Source organism: Brachyhypopomus gauderio, chromosome 9 (assembly GCF_052324685.1).
Source record: "Brachyhypopomus gauderio isolate BG-103 chromosome 9, BGAUD_0.2, whole genome shotgun sequence".
NCBI classification, from domain to species: domain Eukaryota; kingdom Metazoa; phylum Chordata; class Actinopteri; order Gymnotiformes; family Hypopomidae; genus Brachyhypopomus; species Brachyhypopomus gauderio.
The window spans coordinates 7,065,572-7,084,873 of NC_135219.1; the positions used below are offsets into that span (position 1 = coordinate 7,065,572).

Consider the following 19,302-nt stretch of genomic DNA (forward strand, 5'->3'; position numbering starts at 1 on the left):
CTTAACGTTTAATTTATTATTTTGTGTTGCTAGTGTGTTCAAGATACACCACTATGTAAAGATTTAGTAATTGCTGGTGTGTTGTCTTTCTATTCCTCAATCTAACATTTCAGGTTAAAAAAAGAGTCCTCTATCCCATAGGACACAGATAAAGACACATTCTGTCTTTAGAGACTAAAAAAAGAATCAGGCCAGTGCTTTTATTAAATTTTGACTAGCTAGAGAAACCCTGCACTCCACATATGTTCTTCCAACAGCAGTTCAGGTTATTGATCGCATTTGTAAATAAAAAACAACAGTTATTTGCTTTCTTAAACATTTTAAATTCTCCCTTATACACAAGCCTCCTGTTAGACAGCAATTTGTCAGCAGTTACTGCAGTTAAAATTCTAACTATGTCTAATACTGAATGAGAGCTTGTTGTTTGTGTCATAATGTAAAAATATGTTAAACTGCTTGAAGGCTCAAATTTTTTCACAACGGCATTAATTTATTGCCTTGCTGAATTTAACAAAGACAATAGTGTCCACACTGAAAAACTAAAACCACACTTTAAAATGTCCTACGTCCATCTCCAATGCCCCTGCCACTCTCTCAAAGAGCATGTGTAGTGCTCCTTGAATATACCATTCTATCTATGGCTGTACTCCACTCTGCAGGGTCTCTCAGGCTGCTGCGTTCCCACCAAGTGTAAAGGACTCTAAAAACACATGAAGAAAAGGACACAGAATGAAATGTATCCCCGTCCATTTTTACAGGTTGCGAATATAAATCTATACGCCACATTAAGTGGCTGGTGCGCACCTAGTTAAAAAGATCCAGACCCCCAGTTTAGGACAGAGTTTGAGCAGAAAGAAGAAAGGCATCCGTGTTACCGGGTGTGGTCAGAGGAGCAGATCTAGAGATGTGGAGTCACTATTTTTGACTGAGACCTCCAACAATGCCTATTTGCAACTCACTTCTGAGCATTGGCTGACGGACTGGACTGTCGCGGTGCAAGCTTACCGGCTCAGGCACCTGATCCAGAAGAGTGAATTCAAACTGGTAGAGAATCAGGGTAATGAACAGGTGCAGTTCCATTATTGCGTACCACCTGGTAATATAAAAGAATGACCCCAATTTACATTAAAACTGATGTATAAGCTGTTAAATCCATTAGCACAAGAACAATCAGACACCTTAGACATTTTAGAGTTTATCTCTCTAGTCACGTCAAACATGTCATGAATGTAGAACTAACAAACCAGCCCCCCCCCCCAAAAAAACTTTATTTCCTACATTGATGAATGATGTTTCCAAACCTTTACATGAATAGACAACCAATCATTCTTGCATCATTTAACATACCATATAAACAAACAAACTCTATTTCAATGTTAGTACCTAATAAGACTAAAAGAGCCTATAGCAATAAGACATAGCAACCACAGAAGAGAGAGAGAGAGAGAGAGAGAGAGAGAGAGAGTGGGAGGGGGAGGAAGAGACAGTGAGAGCAAGAGAGTGAAAGCAAAAGAAAACAGTAAGAGAAGCAAGTATGAAGGAAAGGAAAGAAGAGCTCGAGAGCTACAGTGAATGATGGAACAAATTATGTACATTCTCTCAGAACAAGAAGTAAGAGAAAGCAGTCGTGCTGCTGTGAATGATCTCTGGAAATAACCTTGAAGACTGAGTCACACAGTGGAGTTATGTGGGTGACCTAGGAAGGCCAATCCCCAAAAATGTTCAAAATCAAATTACACTGGACTTGCTAGGGAAGACAGGTGTGATCCTATCATACTCTAAATGCCAGTGCATTGTGCTCAGCCAATGGCACAACACCAGCAGGTCCTGCCTTCACTGTAAATTAAGTCATTATGGAAAACAGGATTTTGTTTATAATAACCGGTCTTGGGTAATGATGAACATTTTGGAGCATCCATTACAGTAAACATGGAACTCAACAAGCTCACCAACTTCTGTGCTTTTGGTCAACACATACAGGAGATGGAATTTTCCCAACGCTTCCTTGAGATGGAGCATCCATACACAAGTCATATACAGTATCTCTTTTATTCCAGGCAAAGCTGTGCATATGTGTGTGCGTGCGATCAAGAAAAAGGTCACTGCTCCATGCCTCTGCCTTTGATCTCCTGCTGCAGCTGGGAGGACGCTCACACTCTTGAGCCATCCACACACACACACACACACACATTTCCAAACACATCATGCTGCCACTCAGTTTCACTCCCCTGGGTTGGCCCAACCCGAGGTCATGACCTTAAGGCTAAAGCATGCTTGGCTTGATGTACATTTGGAACTGCATAAGCATGATAAGAGAGTTTGTTGCCGTAGGAAAGTCAGAGGTAACTAAACGTTGCATGATATCCTATTGTCATTCAGCAGGTCCAGCTATGATATTTTTTAAATGTTGGATAAACAGATACAATTCTCACATATGTGTGTGCTGCACTGCACAACTGCCTATGGATTTCTCAGCAAATCTACACAATGGCTTCAGTATCCGTTGCATTTCTGATTCAAGAACAGCTTAAAGAGACCGACATGCCCAGCTGCAAAGCCAGAGGGGAAACGTGGTTTCCTCCACTTTGTGCCCTTTGGCCATCCCGACTATGGAAAATAAACTCCCTAAACTAAAGTTCAATAGCTAAGCTCATGCACACAATGTGCATATGATGGTGTGTATCTATATATCATCTTCTGCCATGCACATGATTGCATTCTCTAAGTATTCCTTAAATATGGAATCCTACATCCTACCTCTAATCCTACATCAGAGCACTAGTGTGATAGGTAAGAGGTTTCCTACACATTGTTCATTGCCTTCACTTCACAAGCACACACAAAATAATTCAAAGGCAGGGAGGAATGTCTGTTTGGTTAATACAACCAAACTGTGCTGAAATCTTTAGATCCTGATCACAGACCAGCACAGTCTCAGACACATTTGTGTTCAGAGCAACTATTTTAGTGACAGCTACAGTACCTGGTTATAAAGACATTTAACCAAAGTGTTGTTATATATTGCTCACAGCAGTTTTACTTTAAAATACCGTACCAGTCTGTGAAGACTGAATGAAACAGTAAATTAGTATCTGAAGCTACAGAAGTAATTAAAATGTTGTGATATCTTTCCACAACATGGTGCATAAAGATTATTTTAGGAACAGGAAACCAAAGGTGTTTTCTAACCTTCCTGGGCATTGGTTTTTGCCTCCACCAAATGCCACAAACCCTTCCAGGAAGACATTCTTGACGAAATCTGCCTTCTCCCATCGTTCCTGTGGGAAGAAATGTTTCATTAAAAACAATCCACTCAGAGTGAAGCTTTCTTCAGTACGCAAAATTACACTGTTGTCAGTGGTATTTAGTTTTCAGATGTAATTTGTGCTAAAGTTAAATTTTTATGTCATTCTAAGACAGAAACTGTCTTCTTTTTTTCTTTTTTTTAACTCTTTACAATATTGGGGTTAGGGTTATGGGGGAGAGTGCTACAATAGGAGCTACCAAGGTAATATATAAAATCGTTATTTTTATAAATCGTTATTATCTCCTGTGCCTAAGCTTATTCTGGTATTGACTTGAGACTTGACTTGGACTCCAGCCTAAATATTCATGACTTGACTTGGACTCCAGCCTAAAGACTTGACCTGGACTTGTATTTTCCAACTTTTGAACATCTCTGGCACTCTCTGGGAATCAATCCCATGATCTTGGTGTTACTAGCATTTGATGTTACTCTACCAGGTACAGATGTTTGATGTTACTCTACCTGCTATAGCAGCTGCTATTAGTACTCACAGGCTTGAAGTCGTCAGGGTCTGGGAAGTATCTGGGATCCCGATGAGCCCAAAAAGGAGACAATATCAAGAAATCCCCTGGTGGAATGATATAGTTCTATAGTGGTACACACAAACACACCTTAGCTTAGCTTTACAATTTACAAACTTCATCTGGTAGGTGTTATTTGTGCACATTTACTTTCACCTTAATTACACTGTACCACTCATAATGACAAATATGCCTGGAGTGGGATGTTATTAAAATTCATGTTTCTGCACATAGCTTCACAAACACTGACAGGATACCCATTAATCGTTACACATCTTGGAATGTTCTAACAAAAAAGGGGAACACACACATTTTCAAATCATGTTTTGTTTTTTTTTTTGTTTTTACAGAAAGTTGGAAAGTTTTACAAATTGTTGAAGTGTTTGGAAATCAAACATCATATTAAGACCTGCTATTAATTTTTAATATACAAACACATATGTCACCAATTTAACAACTATAAAAAAAAACCTACAGTTTGAAAATCAGTAAAGCTGATATGCTGCTGAGCAATGACACTGTACCAAATAGAGTTTAACCTGTCAGCCAGTGACCATGCAGGTGCTCAAAAGACGCCTGGTCAAACAATCCAGGCTTAATTGAGTGTAAAGTGTAAATTTTGGACTAAATTGTAATGTCTGTGGTAATTTGCCTTTTAAACCTATATTTAGAACTTATCCTGGTCTGAGAGTCTGACCCTACAAGTAACAGAATGAGGTAATTTGTTATGAATGTGAAAACTGTCAATAAAATAGCTGACCTGTAATTTAAGGGGTCGCACCACTCTGCGAGTGACAGCACCAGGGGCCCTAAGGCGAATGGCCTCCATGACACACCACTTCACATAAGGGATTTCCTGCAGGTCATCTAGTGACACTCTTGTCCTCTTCTTGTCTAAAACAGACAGACAGACAGACAGACACACACACACACACACACACACACACAGTAGACCAATTGTATGCACAAAGATGCAGATAGTCTATAGTAATTTTATCACTGTGGCATAATGAAGGATGCTGGTTTAATTTTTTTAAGTTTAACATGAGGAATTAACAAACATATTAACGTAAAAGAGTGTATCTAATGGAGAAAATGGACTTTGAGGACATGTACCTCTGTCTCTGAGTACTGAGTGGATTTGATCCATAGCAGACTTGTATATTGTGGGATTGGAAAAGATAAAGGTAAGTGTCCAAAATGTTATCTGAAAATGATATGACACAGCACTTATCAAAGACAATATTGTAAAACACACATTGTTCCCTGTAAACAGAGAACAAATTAATTAATGACAAAATAAGTAAAAATAATAATGCTAACAACTATTATTATTATTATTTAGAATAATAAAACAGTAACAGACTTTGTTTCAACATGTATTAAACAATCACTCACTGGTATGGCATTGGCAAGAGAAGCCCACAGCGTAAGTAATCCATAATTGGGTTGAAATTTGTCTGTTATTATGGATACAAGATGCTGTAGCAATGTCTATAGAGTGAAAACAATTTTACATTAAAAAAATTCTGTCATCAAATTCTGACATTACCTTGATTGGTAGGGAAGTGAAAAACATTTAATTTAGAAATGCTGTATGGGTTATTAAAGTGTTTATGAGTTATGATTTTTTAGTTTAGAAATTATTGACCAAAACGGACTCTAATTATTGCTGATGCAATGGATAATTTCCCCAGCTAATCAATAGTACAAAGTCAGAAGAACTTTGGGTTCTGCAGAGGAGGCTGGATTCTTCTGAGGGATGAGTGGCTGGTTATTTGTGAGTGCTGCCACTCAAACAGGCTCTTCTGTGGAGTTGTAAAGGGTTAGGGCAAGCTCTCTCTCCTTTCAAGCTCTCCTGAATCCTGATGGAGATTTCTGTCATAAGTTAAATAAGATCATCAAAATACTCTGCCTACAAGTAGGAACACATTTGCATCATCTTGAGAATCTGGGGCTGGTTTGAACCCATTTCCTGCTATAAGGCGCTTGATAAATATGGGTCCAAGACCTCAAGGTTTCATGATGGAAATGCTGAACCTGGATTATTTTTCATGACCAAGGTCTACATAAAAGGGAAGGGATCTGACCCTAGTTAACCAGACCTACTTTGATGCTGGTCTGACCGCTGGCTGGCTATTTCAATGGGAAGGCTAAATTGGACCTTTCAATCCTTGATATAAGACAAACATTTGCGCACTCTGGTGGTTCACACAGAACACGACACCAAATCTCCATGACTAGTGAATTTACTCCCAATGTGTCTATAAATAAAGGACACATAATGCAGATACATTTTTAAAAAATCATCATCCCCACTCCTTATGATGCCTATTCTGCTGACACTCTAGCTGTGATTGCACTAGCAATACCATTAGTCATAATTACACCCCTAAAAACATGGCCTGCTCCACTGACAACGGACCTTTTAGTGTACTGACCTCAGCACTGTTCTTATTAGACGGTATATCCACTGCCCTGATTACCATGTTCTCCAACAGAGACAAGAGCCACTTCTTGGAGCTGGACCACTCCCTGTCCAAATATATAAATGCATAAAAAGTGTAGTAAATGTTTTACATTGCTTAAATTAGATGAACACTCCCTTACCTTTAGAATAGATGGTCATTAAACTCTGACACTGACTCTGAAACTGACTGCTATAACTATCAACATAGATTCTTATAAAAGATTACTGCATGAGGTGAATTGTGCTTTGTAAGTAAGTAAGTAAGTAAAATTCATTTATATAGCACTTCTCACAGGCACAAGCCACAAAGTGCTTTACAACGGAAAATAAAATAAAAAAATAAAAATACACTATAAAACAGAAATAAAATACAGTGCACAAGGTCAACGGCTGCAACCTCCACCACTAACTAAACACCTGCGTAAAAAGGAAAGTCTTTAGCTGTTTTTTAAAAGTATCCACAGAGTCAGCTGATCTTAAATGTGGAGGAAGTGTGTTCCACAGTTTTGGAGCAACCACCTTAAACGCTCGGTCTCCACGAGTCTTTAGACATGAGCGTGGCACAGACAGTAAACTCAGGTTGTTTGTCCTGAGTGATCACAATGAAGTGTAGGGGTGGAGCAGGTCAGCGACATACACAGGAGCTGTGTTGTGTAGTGCTCTGTATGTTAAAGTTAAAATCTTGAACTGGATCCTGAATTCTAAATTCTGAATTCTGAATTTGTCTTCATGAGGGACTGGATCTTTAATCCACATTTCATTTCCTCACTTCAGAAACATTCCAGGTAGCTGGGAGCCATATTCAAAGCCATCATCATATGTGGTAAATCTCCTGACGAACTCGCGTATCGCCATGGGGCCATCAGGAGAGTTTTCCTTGCCCAGAAGGTTGCTCATCACAGCGGGGTACATGACATTCCTGCATGAGCCATGAGCAGAGGGCCAATCTTGTAAGCTTTAGCAGTGATGCCATGAAAATTATAATTTTTTTAATTAATACAAGTTTTATCTAAACTATAGACTATACCTGATCAAGTTATTGAGGCAGCCAGATCCTCTGGTTCCCAATCTGTCCAGATGGTCATTGAACTCTTCACATAAGTTGTTGGCCAGCAAGGCCGTGTTGCCTGGAGTTAGTCTGGCTTTTATCAAAGCAATGCATGCTGGGTGAAACTTAAAGAAACTCTCTTTGCTGATGGATGCTACAGAAGAACCCAAAGCAGGTCAAACTGAGTCACATGTAATCTTTCTCCAGAGAAACAACCGTTCACTCCGATACTTACAGAAGTGTCACAACAAGGAAGTGCTTTGTAGATAATTTCTTAAATACACATAGCAGTTAGTTGTTCTTGATATCACTTCTTTTTACAAGCCATAATTTTATTATAAGCAGAGAAGTCCTACTGATTTTACAGAGAAATATTCCAAAATCAGGAAGTCACTCTAAACATGGGGAAAAAGGATGATACCTACCTGTGTTCTGGACAGATTCCTGCACTGCCTGTTCAAAATCAACATCCTTGGACATGAAAAATGCTCGAAAGTCTTCATGGTGGGTAACGAATGTCAGCCGTTTCCCTGCAACCAAGACGGTAAAGACCGGACCATACTGGAAAGAAGGAATATAGTTTTGCTCATTTACAAAGGAAGGATCTACTCCATAAACCTTCGCCTAATTAATTATTGCATTCACCGAAAAAGAATCAGCTTGACTAAATGACACTAAACATTTTGATACATTAACAATGTCATTCATCAGCATTTGTTAGTGTTGAAAAGATGAATTAATTTATATCTATAGTTTTCCTCTCTCTCATTTTATATATATATAAGAGTGTGCAACGCAGTAATCAGAGCAAAGGGTGGCTATTTTTGAAGAAACTAGAATATAAAACATGTTTTCAGTTATTTCAACTTTTTTGTTAAGTACATAACTCCACATGTAATCATTCATAGTTTTGATGCCTTCAGTGAATCTACAATGTAAATAGTCATGGAAATAAAGAAAGTGCATTGAATGAGAAGGTGTGTCCAAACTTTTGGCCTGTAGTGTGTGTATATAAAGGCAACACTAAAATAACATCCTAGATCTCATTTAAATATTCCAGTTGAAAATTATTTATTACATAGTGGAATGCATTGTGAACAAAATAACAAATGATCAATGTAAATCGATATTATTATACCATAGAGGTTTGGATTTGGAATCATACTCAAAATCAAAGTGGAAAATCAAATGACAGGCTGATCTAACTTCAGTGGAAATTCCTCAAGACAAGATAAAATGAGGCTCAGAAGTGTGCATGTGGCCTTCACGTGCCTGTATGACCTCCCTACAATGCCTGGACATGCTCCTGACGAGGCGGCAGATGTTCTCCTGAGGAATCTCCTCCCAGACCTGGATTATAATAATACATTTTATAATACATTTTATTTCTATAGCGCTTTTAGAGACCTCAAAGACACTTTACATTAAAATAGTATTCACAGTAACATAAAAGCATAAAACAGACACCATCAACAACAACAACAGTATAATTGCTAGGACTAAGGCCACAAAATCTCAATAAAAATAAAACAATGCATCAGTAAAAGCATTAAAGCATCAGTCAACTCCTGGACAGTCTGTGGTACAACGTGGCGTTGGTGGATGATGTCCCAGATGTGCTCGAATGGATTCAAGTCTGGGGAATGGGCAGGGCAGGCCAGTCCATAGCATCAATGCCTTCATCATGCAGGAACTGCTGACACACTTCAGCCACATGAGGCCTAGCATTGTCATGCATCAGAAGGAAGCCAGGGCACACTGCACCATCATATGGTCTCACAATGAGTCTGAAGATCTCATCCTGGTACCTAATGGCAGTAAGGGTACCTCTGACTAGCACATGGAGGTCTGTGTGGCCCTCCAAAGAAATGCCTCCCCACACCATTACTGACCCACTGCCAAACCCGTAATGCTTGAGGATGTTGCAGGCAGCAGTACCTTCTCCACGGCATCTCCAGTCTCCGTCATGTGCTCAGTGTGAACCTGCTCTCATCCGTAAATAGTACAGGGCGCCAATGGCAAATCTACCAATCTTGGTGCAATTGGAATTTGCCAGAGAACCATGCACGATGTTGGGCTGTAAGCACAAGACGCACTTGTGGACGTCTGGCCCTCATACCACCCTCATGGAGACCATTTCTGGCAGTTTGAGCAGAAACATGGATATTAGTAGCCTGCTGGAGGTCATTTTGAAGAGATCTGTCACTGGTGCTCCTGTTCCTCCTTGCACAAAGGAGGAATTAGGGGTCCTGCTGCTGAGTTGTTGCCCTCCTACGGCCCCCTCCTGGTGTACTGCTCCATGCTCTGGACACTGCTGACAGACACAGCAAACTTTCTTGCCACAGCTCGCATCGATGTGCCATCCTAGATGAGCTGCACTACCTGAGCAACGTCTGTATGTTGTAGACACCGCATCATGCTACCTCTATGATGAGAGAACTGACAAAATGCCAAAGTGACCAAAATATCAGCCAGAAAGGATGAGAACAGAGAAAAGGTCTGTAGTCACCACCTGCAGAACCACTCCTTAATAGGGGGTGTCTTACTAATTGCCTCTCATTTCTACCTGTTGTCTGTTCCATTTGTATAACGGCAGGTGAAACTGATTCACAATCAGTGTTGCTTCCTAACTGAACAGGTTGGTTTTACAGAAGTGTGGCTCACTTGGAGTTACATTAAGTGTTCCCTTTATTTTTTGACAGTGGTGGACAGTAACTAAGTAAATGTAATTCGTTACTGTACTTAAGTAACATTTCCATGTATCTGTACTTTACTCAAGTACTTTTATTTGGTAAGACTTTATACTTTTACTTCACTACATTTCAAAGCGAAAATTTGTACTTTTCACTTCGTTACATTTACAGAAACATCTCGTTCCTTTTTCATTTTTAAATAAACGTTTAATTAAATACCGAAAGGTAAAAGTGTACCATGTCACAGACTATAACCAATCAGCGCTCAGTAAGAGATTAAGATTTGTACGCTAAATGGCTGAGTATCTGACATGGCTGCGACAGATGTCTTCCCCCAACACCCCGGCCTTATTTAGCCGAAGTGTTTGTATTCCTCGAAAAGAAGAATTATTCGTATTCCTCCTCTGCATTCCGAAGAACACATCGCTGTCATCATTTAGGAACTCGCTGTCAAACTTGAAAAAACACATCAAAGTAAGTTCACCATTAGATTAGTAGGTTTATATACCCCTGTTAATTATATCACATTGAAGTACACTACATTTAACAGATGCTTTTATCCAAAGCAGTGTGCTAGTACCCGAATTGCAATCTGTGGAGATGCTAAGCGCCAGTTTAACACAGGAGACTCCCACATCAAACGTTAAAGCCGGGGACACATACACGCGAATTTGGCCAAGCGAAGCGAACTTTGCAATTTATTCCTATGAGGGAGGCGAAGGCAAGTAAATATGAGCGAAGCAAAATTATTAAAATTATTATTATCAGGGTTGGGGGGCGGGGCGGCGGCATGTGTGTAAAATGTTGGCGGGGGGGGGGTGGCGGCGAGTGTAAATTGTTGGACACAAATTAAGTATTATGTCGCGATCGATCGCCAGTGGTTGGCGCCACAGCGAACTAGTAACTCATTGAATCATAAATGTAGATCAGAGGTAAATAAACTAGATTTTTTTCAGTGTGAGAAATCGGATGTATGTGAAGTGTAGTGCGAGTGAAAATGGTCTCTGGTAAAGACAGTCAATGCGTGTGTCTCACGCTAGGACTGAAGTGGCCGGTTCGAAATTATTGTTCTGTTTGGTGGTGAATTATGTTTTAATATTAAACGGTTTGTCCACTTGTCTACCTTTCTAGTGTGAATTATTAATATGGATAAAGTTTGGAGATGAATGTTGTGAGGATAATATAGGCTAGTTTTGTGTATTTTGTGTTTGCTAGGCAAATGTAAGGCACTGTTTCCTGTTCACCTTTTGGTCGAGTAGGCCTAGGGGTTTTGATGTGACGCTAAGAAAAAAAGGTTTTTACTTTTACTTTTAATACTTAAGTATTTTTGAAGGCAGATACTTTTGTACTTCTACTCAAGTAAAAAATTGAGGTGAATACTTTTACTTTTACTTGAGTAATATTCAATGCAAGGTAACTGTACTTTTACTCAAGTACATAATTGGTGTACTTCGTCCACCACTGTTTTTTGAGCAGTGATTATATACACATACATGTGTATAGATGACCTCCCTACAATGCCTGGACATGCTCCTGATGAGGCGGCAGATGTTCTCCTGAGGAATCTCCTCCCAGACCTGGATTAAAGCATCAGTCAACTCCTGGACAGTCTGTGGTACAACGTGGCGTTGGTGGATGATGTCCCAGATGTGCTCGAATGGATTCAAGTCTGGGGAACGGGCAGGGCAGGCCAGTCCATAGCATCAATGCCTTCATCATGCAGGAACTGCTGACACACTTCAGCCATATGAGGCCTAGCATTGTCATGCATCAGAAGGAAGCCAGGGCACACTGCACCATCATATGGTCTCACAATGAGTCTGAAGATCTCATCCTGGTACCTAATGGCAGTAAGGGTACCTCTGGCTAGCACATGGAGGTCTGTGTGGCCCTCCAAAGAAATGCCTCCCCACACCATTACTGACCCACTGCCAAACCCGTAATGCTTGAGGATGTTGCAGGCAGCAGTACCTTCTCCACGGCATCTCCAGTCTCCGTCATGTGCTCAGTATGAACCTGCTCTCATCCGTAAATAGTACAGGGCACCAATGGCAAATCTACCAATCTACCAATGACCCTAGTTAACCAGACCTACTTTGATGCTGGTCTGACCGCTGGCTGGCTATTTCAATGGGAAAGCTAAATTGGGCCTTTCAATCCTTGACATAATAAGACAAACATTTGCGCACTCTGGTGGTTCACACAGAACACAACACCAAATCTCCACGACTAGTGAATTTACTCCCAATGTGTCTATAAATAAAGGATTCATAATGCAGATACATTTTTTTTAATCATCATCCCCACTCCTTATGATGCCTATTCTGCAGACACTCTAGCTGTGATTGCACTAGCAATACCATTAGTCAAAATTACACCCCTAAAAACATGGCCTGCTCCACTGACAACGGACCTTTTAGTGTACTGACCTCAGCACTGTTCTTATTAGACGGTATATCCACTGCCCTGATTACCATGTTCTCCAACAGAGACAAGAGCCACTTCTTGGAGCTGGACCACTCCCTGTCCAAATATGTAAATGCATAAAAAGTGTAGTAAATGTTTTACATTGCTTAAATTAGATGAACACTACCTTACCTTTAGAATATATGGTCATTAAACTCTGACACTGACTCTGAAACTGACTGCTATAACTATCCACATATATTCTTATAAAAGATTACTTCATGAGATGAATTGTGCTTTGTCTTCCTGAGGGACTGGATCTTTAATCCACATTTCATTTCCTCACTTTAGAAACATTCCAGGTAGCTGGGAGCCATATTCAAAGCCATCATCATATGTGGTAAATCTCCTGACGAACTCGCGTATCGCCATGGGGCCATCAGGAGAGTTTTCCTTGCCCAGAAGGTTGCTCATCACAGCGGGGTACATGATATTCCTGCATGAGCCATGAGCAGAGGACCAATCTTGTAAGCTTTAGCAGTGATGCCATGAAAATTATAATTTTTTTAATTTAATACAAGTTTTATCTAAACTATAGACTATACCTGATCAAGTTATTGAGGCAGCCAGATCCTCTGGTTCCCAATCTGTCCAGATGTTCTCCTGAGGAATCTCCTCCCAGACCTGGATTAAAGCATCAGTCAACTCCTGGACAGTCTGTGGTACAACGTGGCGTTGGTGGATGATGTCCCAGATGTGCTCGATTGGATTCAAGTCTGGGGAACGGGCAGGGCAGGCCAGTCCATAGCATCAATGCCTTCATCATGCAGGAACTGCTGACACACTTCAACCATATAAGGCCTAGCATTGTCATGCATCAGAAGGAAGCCAGGGCACACTGCACCATCATATGGTCTCACAATGAGTCTGAAGATCTCATCCTGGTACCTAATGGCAGTAAGGGTACCTCTGGCTAGCACATGGAGGTCTGTGTGGCCCTCCAAAGAAATGCCTCCCCACACCATTACTGACCCACTGCCAAACCCGTAATGCTTGAGGATGTTGCAGGCAGCAGTACCTTCTCCACGGCATCTCCAGTCTCCGTCATGTGCTCAGTGTGAACCTGCTCTCATCCGTAAATAGTACAGGGCGCCAATGGCAAATCTACCAATCTTGGTGCGATTGGCATTTTCCAGAGAACCATGCACGATGTTGGGCTGTAAGCACAAGACGCACTTGTGGACGTCTGGCCCTCATACCACCCTCATGGAGTCCATTTCTGACAGTTTGAGCAGAAACATGGATATTAGTAGCCTGCTGGAGGTCATTTTGAAGAGATTTGTCACTGGTGCTCCTGTTCCTCCTTGCACAAAGGAGGAATTAGGGGTCCTGCTGCTGAGTTGTTGCCCTCCTACGGCCCCCTCCTGGTGTACTGCTCCATGCTCTGGACACTGCTGACAGACACAGCAAACTTTCTTGCCACAGCTCGCATCGATGTGCCATCCTAGATGAGCTGCACTACCTGAGCAACGTCTGTATGTTGTAGACACCGCATCATGCTACCTCTATGATGAGAGAACTGACAAAATGCCAAAGTGACCAAAATATCAGCCAGAAAGGATGAGAACAGAGAAAAGGTATGTAGTCACCACCTGCAGAACCACTCCTTTATAGAGGGTGTCTTACTAATTGCCTCTCATTTCTACCTGTTGTCTGTTCCATTTGTACAACGGCAGGTGAAACTGATTCACAATCAGTGTTGCTTCCTAACTGAACAGGCTGACTTGGAGTTACATTAAGTGTTCCCTTTATTTTTTGAGCAGTGATTATATACACATACATACATACATACATACATACATACATACATACATACAATATAATTATATATATATATATATATATATATATATATATATATATATATATATATATATATATATATATGCTAAAGGGGCAGAGCTGGACTTCAGACCCCTGACTGTCCGTCAACCAATCACCAGAGTATGATGTCAGCGACATCAGGTGAGGTCTTAAACGATTCACGGGTATGTACCAACACTGAAAATTCAAAACTTTATTGACACCCACTTTTCAAGTGTACCTAATAACTTAGACTTAGATAGGTATACTAACTTATACTAAGATAGGTCGTAATTTGTAATACACTTTCCACAGAGATGGTGTTAGCCACATATACATTATAACACTACATGTTTAACACTAAACCACAAAATGGCCATGACTATAATGTGAATATTGAAACTACAAAATAAAATAATAAATTACAAGAAAGAGAAAGAACATACTTTTGCCTTGGGTTTGTACACTTCACCTACATGCACTTGTTTATTGTTGAAGATTTTATTTTCTGATGTTTTGTGGATAACTAAATGATCAGCAGGGATAAGAGAAGATTGGTAATAAACACCTCACTCAAAAACAACCTTTTAGTTATACATTTATACATAGTACAATAAAAAACATGCAATTAAAGCATATTCCATGTAGTTGACAATTCTATACTTTTTACCTACAGAGTAAACAAACCCACTGTTTTGAACGTCACTACAATGAGCCACTGTAAATGGTAATGCAGCATTTGGCAAATATTTTTATTAGGGAATCCAGTTCGTTTGCCTATTTTAGTAGTTGAAGAACCGTAAAAGTACAATAATCATGTTTTATAGATTATGGTAGCCTTGTTGTTTACTAGAATGTATAAAAAACAATGGCACTCAGCATTTTACTCCACTGCAAGTGACAACTTACTCTGGCTCTTGCTTGTGCAATGAAATGTAGAGGTGCTTGTCCAAATTCAAACGCAGCGCCAAGCCACGGTATCCATCCCCTTATGCACGGAGGACCGCTTGCGGGGTTTTTTAAAAAGCAAAGACAAAGAAAAATAACCACGACAATCGTGGACAGAACTAAGGTGACCCATCCCATCACCGCGGATTTTCAGACTCTTTCAGAAATGGTTGTTTGACTATAGAGTTATTGCCCTGGGAGTCGATCACAAGAAGAATAGATTCCTTGATTTCGGGCTTCTGGATATGAGATACCCGTCGCTGCAGAAGCAAACGTCCAGGGGGTGGAGCTGGATCTTAGATCCAACTCCTCCCACCATAGTGTTTTCATTGGTCTGAAGTAACTGCACTACGCAGTCACATGCCGTTCATTTGTGAACAATCACAAATGTGAAAGTAGGTTAATAATAAACCAATTTTCATCTCGCTAATGCTAGTAACTAGTTTCCTTTGGTGATTATACTAAATCTGACTATTTCTGTTTGCACGAAAAACCACTGTTAAGTTTATCTAATCTAGGTGTCTAAGTAAGTGACGGTAAAACTGATGTTAGAAGACGAGCGGTTAGATAAACAGACTACAGATGTATTAATATATTTATGTATGTTGTGTTCTTCATATTGGACATAAACTGTTAAATTAATTCGTGTTTGCTGTAGTTACTTGAAATTTGTAATGGTTGTGCTGTTCGGTACCGCATGGACACGTCGAGGGGGGTTATTCAGTAGTGCGTGCATGTAACGGCCATGATCCTCATTAACCAGTTCACTGAAAAACTTCACAACTAATATAATCAATGCTATTTATATTTTTCCATCCATCTATAGATGAATATCACGGTTTTGAAAAAAGGACAGATGCTTTCAGTTGTGCAGTGCACTACTTGTTGCAGTAAATACCACTGTCCATTCTGCACACCTGAAGTGTACCGTCCTAACGAAAAAAGTATTTTTTATTAAAGGTAAAAAAAAATGAAATAGTACATATTTAAGAAATATACTGTACTTTATTATGTTGGCAATCACAGATCATTATTCCTGTCCACTTTTCCGTTTTCTTGTAAACTTAAAAAAACGTGTATTGTGTTATTTAAATAACATTCAAAGAACATTTTGATCTTTAAACGGTAAAAGGGTGAATTTATTGGATTTCTATTTCCTGGTCGGAAAACGTAAGCGACACGTAGGAGGAGTTGGATTAGATGCAGCTCCGCCCCCTGGACCGACCAAAAGAAACTATGGACGGTGGGAGGAGTTGGATCTAGATCCAGCTCCACCCCCTGGACTTTTGATTCTGCAACGACGGGTACTTGCAAAATGCTACTGCGGTCAAGCCACCCTCCACTTCAAAAATCTTGGTCAAGCCAGCCCCCGGAATATTTGCGAAGTTGCGCGTAGGCCTATACAATAGATTACGGTAATGGGTGATGCGGCCTGTGATACCACATTTATGAAATTTATTTATTTAAATGTAAATGGTGTACAGAATGAGTAAAAAAAAAAACAATAAATAAACAAGTGAATCAGTTAATTCAGAACTGATAAATCATGAATAAAACTGTATTTCATTTATGATGACAAATATGGCTTTGAAGATAAAAACCTTGAAAGTAAATTTAAACTATTACATTTATGTTACTTTTACTCTATATTTACAGTGTCATTAAAAGGAATCCTTCTGATTGCACAGAATAATTTCACTACAGAATGGTAAATACTACCTACAGGTGTCACTCAGTCAAGATCAAGAAGATCTGATTTCATTTCAAAATAAAGGCACTCCACATTATCAGATTTGATCTATTTTACTCTATGTTTACAGTGTCATTACAACGATTGACAACTAAACGTGCAGCAGTCATACACATTTGAAAAAAAATATCACAAGAAAAACAGAAAACAGAAAACAAATTACTCACCCCAAATAACACAAAAGAATACACTCTGTGTAAATAAAACAGAGAAAGCTATTATGGCATCATAACATAAAATAATAAAATAAAATAATATAATAATAAAATAATAAAACATTAATGAAAAAACTCAAGTCATTTCTAGCACCTCAAGTGAGGAAGAGCAATAAATGTTACAGCTTTCTACTGTCAATTAGCAGCTGTATAACATTTTATTCCAAAGTAATAACAACCTCTAAGCTGTGAATCAATTCCTATAGTATCCATGGTAGCAATCTTTTTAAATACTCCAAAGATTTGATAAAGCTGTAAAAGATTAAAATTAAATTAAAAAATAAAACAATGGACTGTCACGGTCACGGCTCCGGACCCTTCCCTGTGGGCGTGTCGTTATGTTGTCTGCGTGCAGTTATGTCCATGTTTGTAGTTCCGTGGGTGTGGATCATTTGTGAGCGTGTTCGTAGTCGCACCTGTGCCTTGTCTCGAGATCACGAGGGTCTGTGTTAATCACCTATATAATGTGCATTCGCGCAATGTCTTGTGCTCCTCTTTGTCTAAAGTTCCGTGCCTGAGTGAGTTTCATGTGGATGTGCTTGCGCTCCGCACCGAGCTTAACCGTGTTGTGTGAATGTTGCACCTTGCGACGTTCGTCGTGCCTCCTTCATACGTCACATGGACATAAGAATACAAACACAATTTTAAAAAGCAGTAAAATTAAGACATGAATAACATATAAGAGCTATACAGTTGCTTTAAAAAAAGTAAAGTGAAGTAAAACAGAGTATCAAATGTTTTGCGCTATATTCATATTCATATTCATGTTCTGTATAGTATCTGTATATGAATGTGGCCTGCTGATGACCGGAGTTCTGCTGGGAGTAGTGCTGGCTGCACACGCAATATTCTGTACTTAAGTCAGTGTTTCTACTTTAATTTTGTCTTTGTTCTCTTGGTTTGTTTGTTTCTTGCACTTGCATCCTGCCTCCTCAGATCACCTGGGGGTATTTCATAAAGCGAGCTAACTCAGTAAGCCGGGCTTTTTAAGACAAGCCTGGCTCATTTTGCTCAAATTCGGTTCCACGAAAGAGGCTAGACTTGAGCCTCGCTCAGTTACTACAGCAACATATATGCTACCTGTCAAGTGTCCCGTTTTGGCCGGGACAGTCTCGTATTTTACCGCTCTGTCCCGGCGTCGTCCCGTATTTTTATTTTCCAGTATTTGTCCCGTATTTTCAGTTTTCAATTTTTATTTTTTTAAAGCATTCATGTGCCGCTCCAAACAGAATTCTGTCACTAGCCTCGCGAGAACTGCCACCCAGACTACTGCAGATGACAGTTCTCGCGAGGCTAGTGACAGAATTCTGTTTGGAGCGACACATGAATGCTTTAAAAAAAATATTTAAATTCGCGGGTTTAGTGTCGACAGTGGGAGCAAACCTGGAACAACAAATCAGAGATGGATTTAACGAGAGAAGGCAGTCCTGCCTAAAAAGCTAAGCGTACGTGTGAGTACTTTGACGAATGGGACAGGGAATTTACTTTCCTAAAGTGGAGCATGAAGGGGCATAGCTACTCATTCTGTAAGATATGTAGCTGTGATTTTAGTGCCTCTCATGGGTTGAAGAAACGATGTCCGTCAGCACGAACAATCTGCCAAGCACAAACGCGAGATGTCCCCATTTGTAGCTAGAAATACCACTAGAAAATTAATTTTTTTATTCATTTGTAGTTCAAAACATATTTGGGGTGTTTTTTCTTCACTTTTTGCCACTCCAAAGATGTTTTCTCCTACAGCCTCGATTGCAGCTATAAGCAAATAACTGATTATGCAAATTAGGCGATGACGTCATATACGAGAAATGTCCCGTATTTTTTAATACAAAACTTGACAGGTATGCATATATGTTTGAACTAACCTGCTAGAGTTTGAACTAACGGCTAGAGTTGAGGCTTAGCTTAGCGGGACCGCTTCTATTGGCTGAGCAGTGTGATGTCAGTCTTGCCATCCGGGAAACTGAATTGAGGAACAAGGTTCCGCTGCAATCCTATCCATTAAATTGCTGTGGATGCAGCATATCATATCTTTATACATTTAATGGAGTACTGTAATTATTAGTTTGGAATGATTGCAGGTT

The 19,302-nt window shown here is 39.8% G+C and overlaps 1 protein-coding gene across 2 annotated transcripts; it reads right to left on the reverse strand.

The window, feature by feature from the left end:
• Positions 1–6: 6 nt before the first annotated feature.
• Positions 7–15,507, reverse strand: cyp39a1 (cytochrome P450, family 39, subfamily A, polypeptide 1). 2 transcript variants are annotated; one of them, XM_077016742.1, is made up of 12 exons: positions 15,218–15,507; positions 7,772–7,907; positions 7,326–7,500; positions 7,068–7,217; positions 6,270–6,363; positions 5,227–5,322; positions 4,945–5,035; positions 4,589–4,722; positions 3,799–3,894; positions 3,190–3,278; positions 1,006–1,093; positions 7–700 (listed from the first exon to the last, which is right to left on the reverse strand). In XM_077016742.1, exons 1-12 carry the CDS (start codon positions 15,392–15,394, stop codon positions 632–634), a joined length of 1,395 nt encoding a protein of 464 aa, XP_076872857.1. In that variant the 5' UTR covers positions 15,395–15,507; the 3' UTR covers positions 7–631. The 2 variants fall into 2 exon arrangements, with proteins under 2 accessions (XP_076872857.1, XP_076872856.1); XM_077016741.1 differs by having other exon boundaries at positions 7–1,093.
• Positions 15,508–19,302: the final 3,795 nt, after the last annotated feature.

Excerpts from the sequence above, each read along its gene's own strand:
- cyp39a1 (XM_077016741.1), bottom strand. The coding sequence starts at position 15,394 with ATGGGATGGGTCACCTTAGTTCTGTCCACGATTGTCGTGGTTATTTTT. Across the intron at positions 7,908-15,217 it reads TTGCACAAGCAAGAGCCAGA|TATGGTCCGGTCTTTACCGT; the intron begins GTAAGTTGTCAC and ends CCTTCTTTCCAG. Across the intron at positions 3,279-3,798 it reads ACCCTGACGACTTCAAGCCT|GAACGATGGGAGAAGGCAGA; the intron begins GTGAGTACTAAT and ends TTCTTCCCACAG.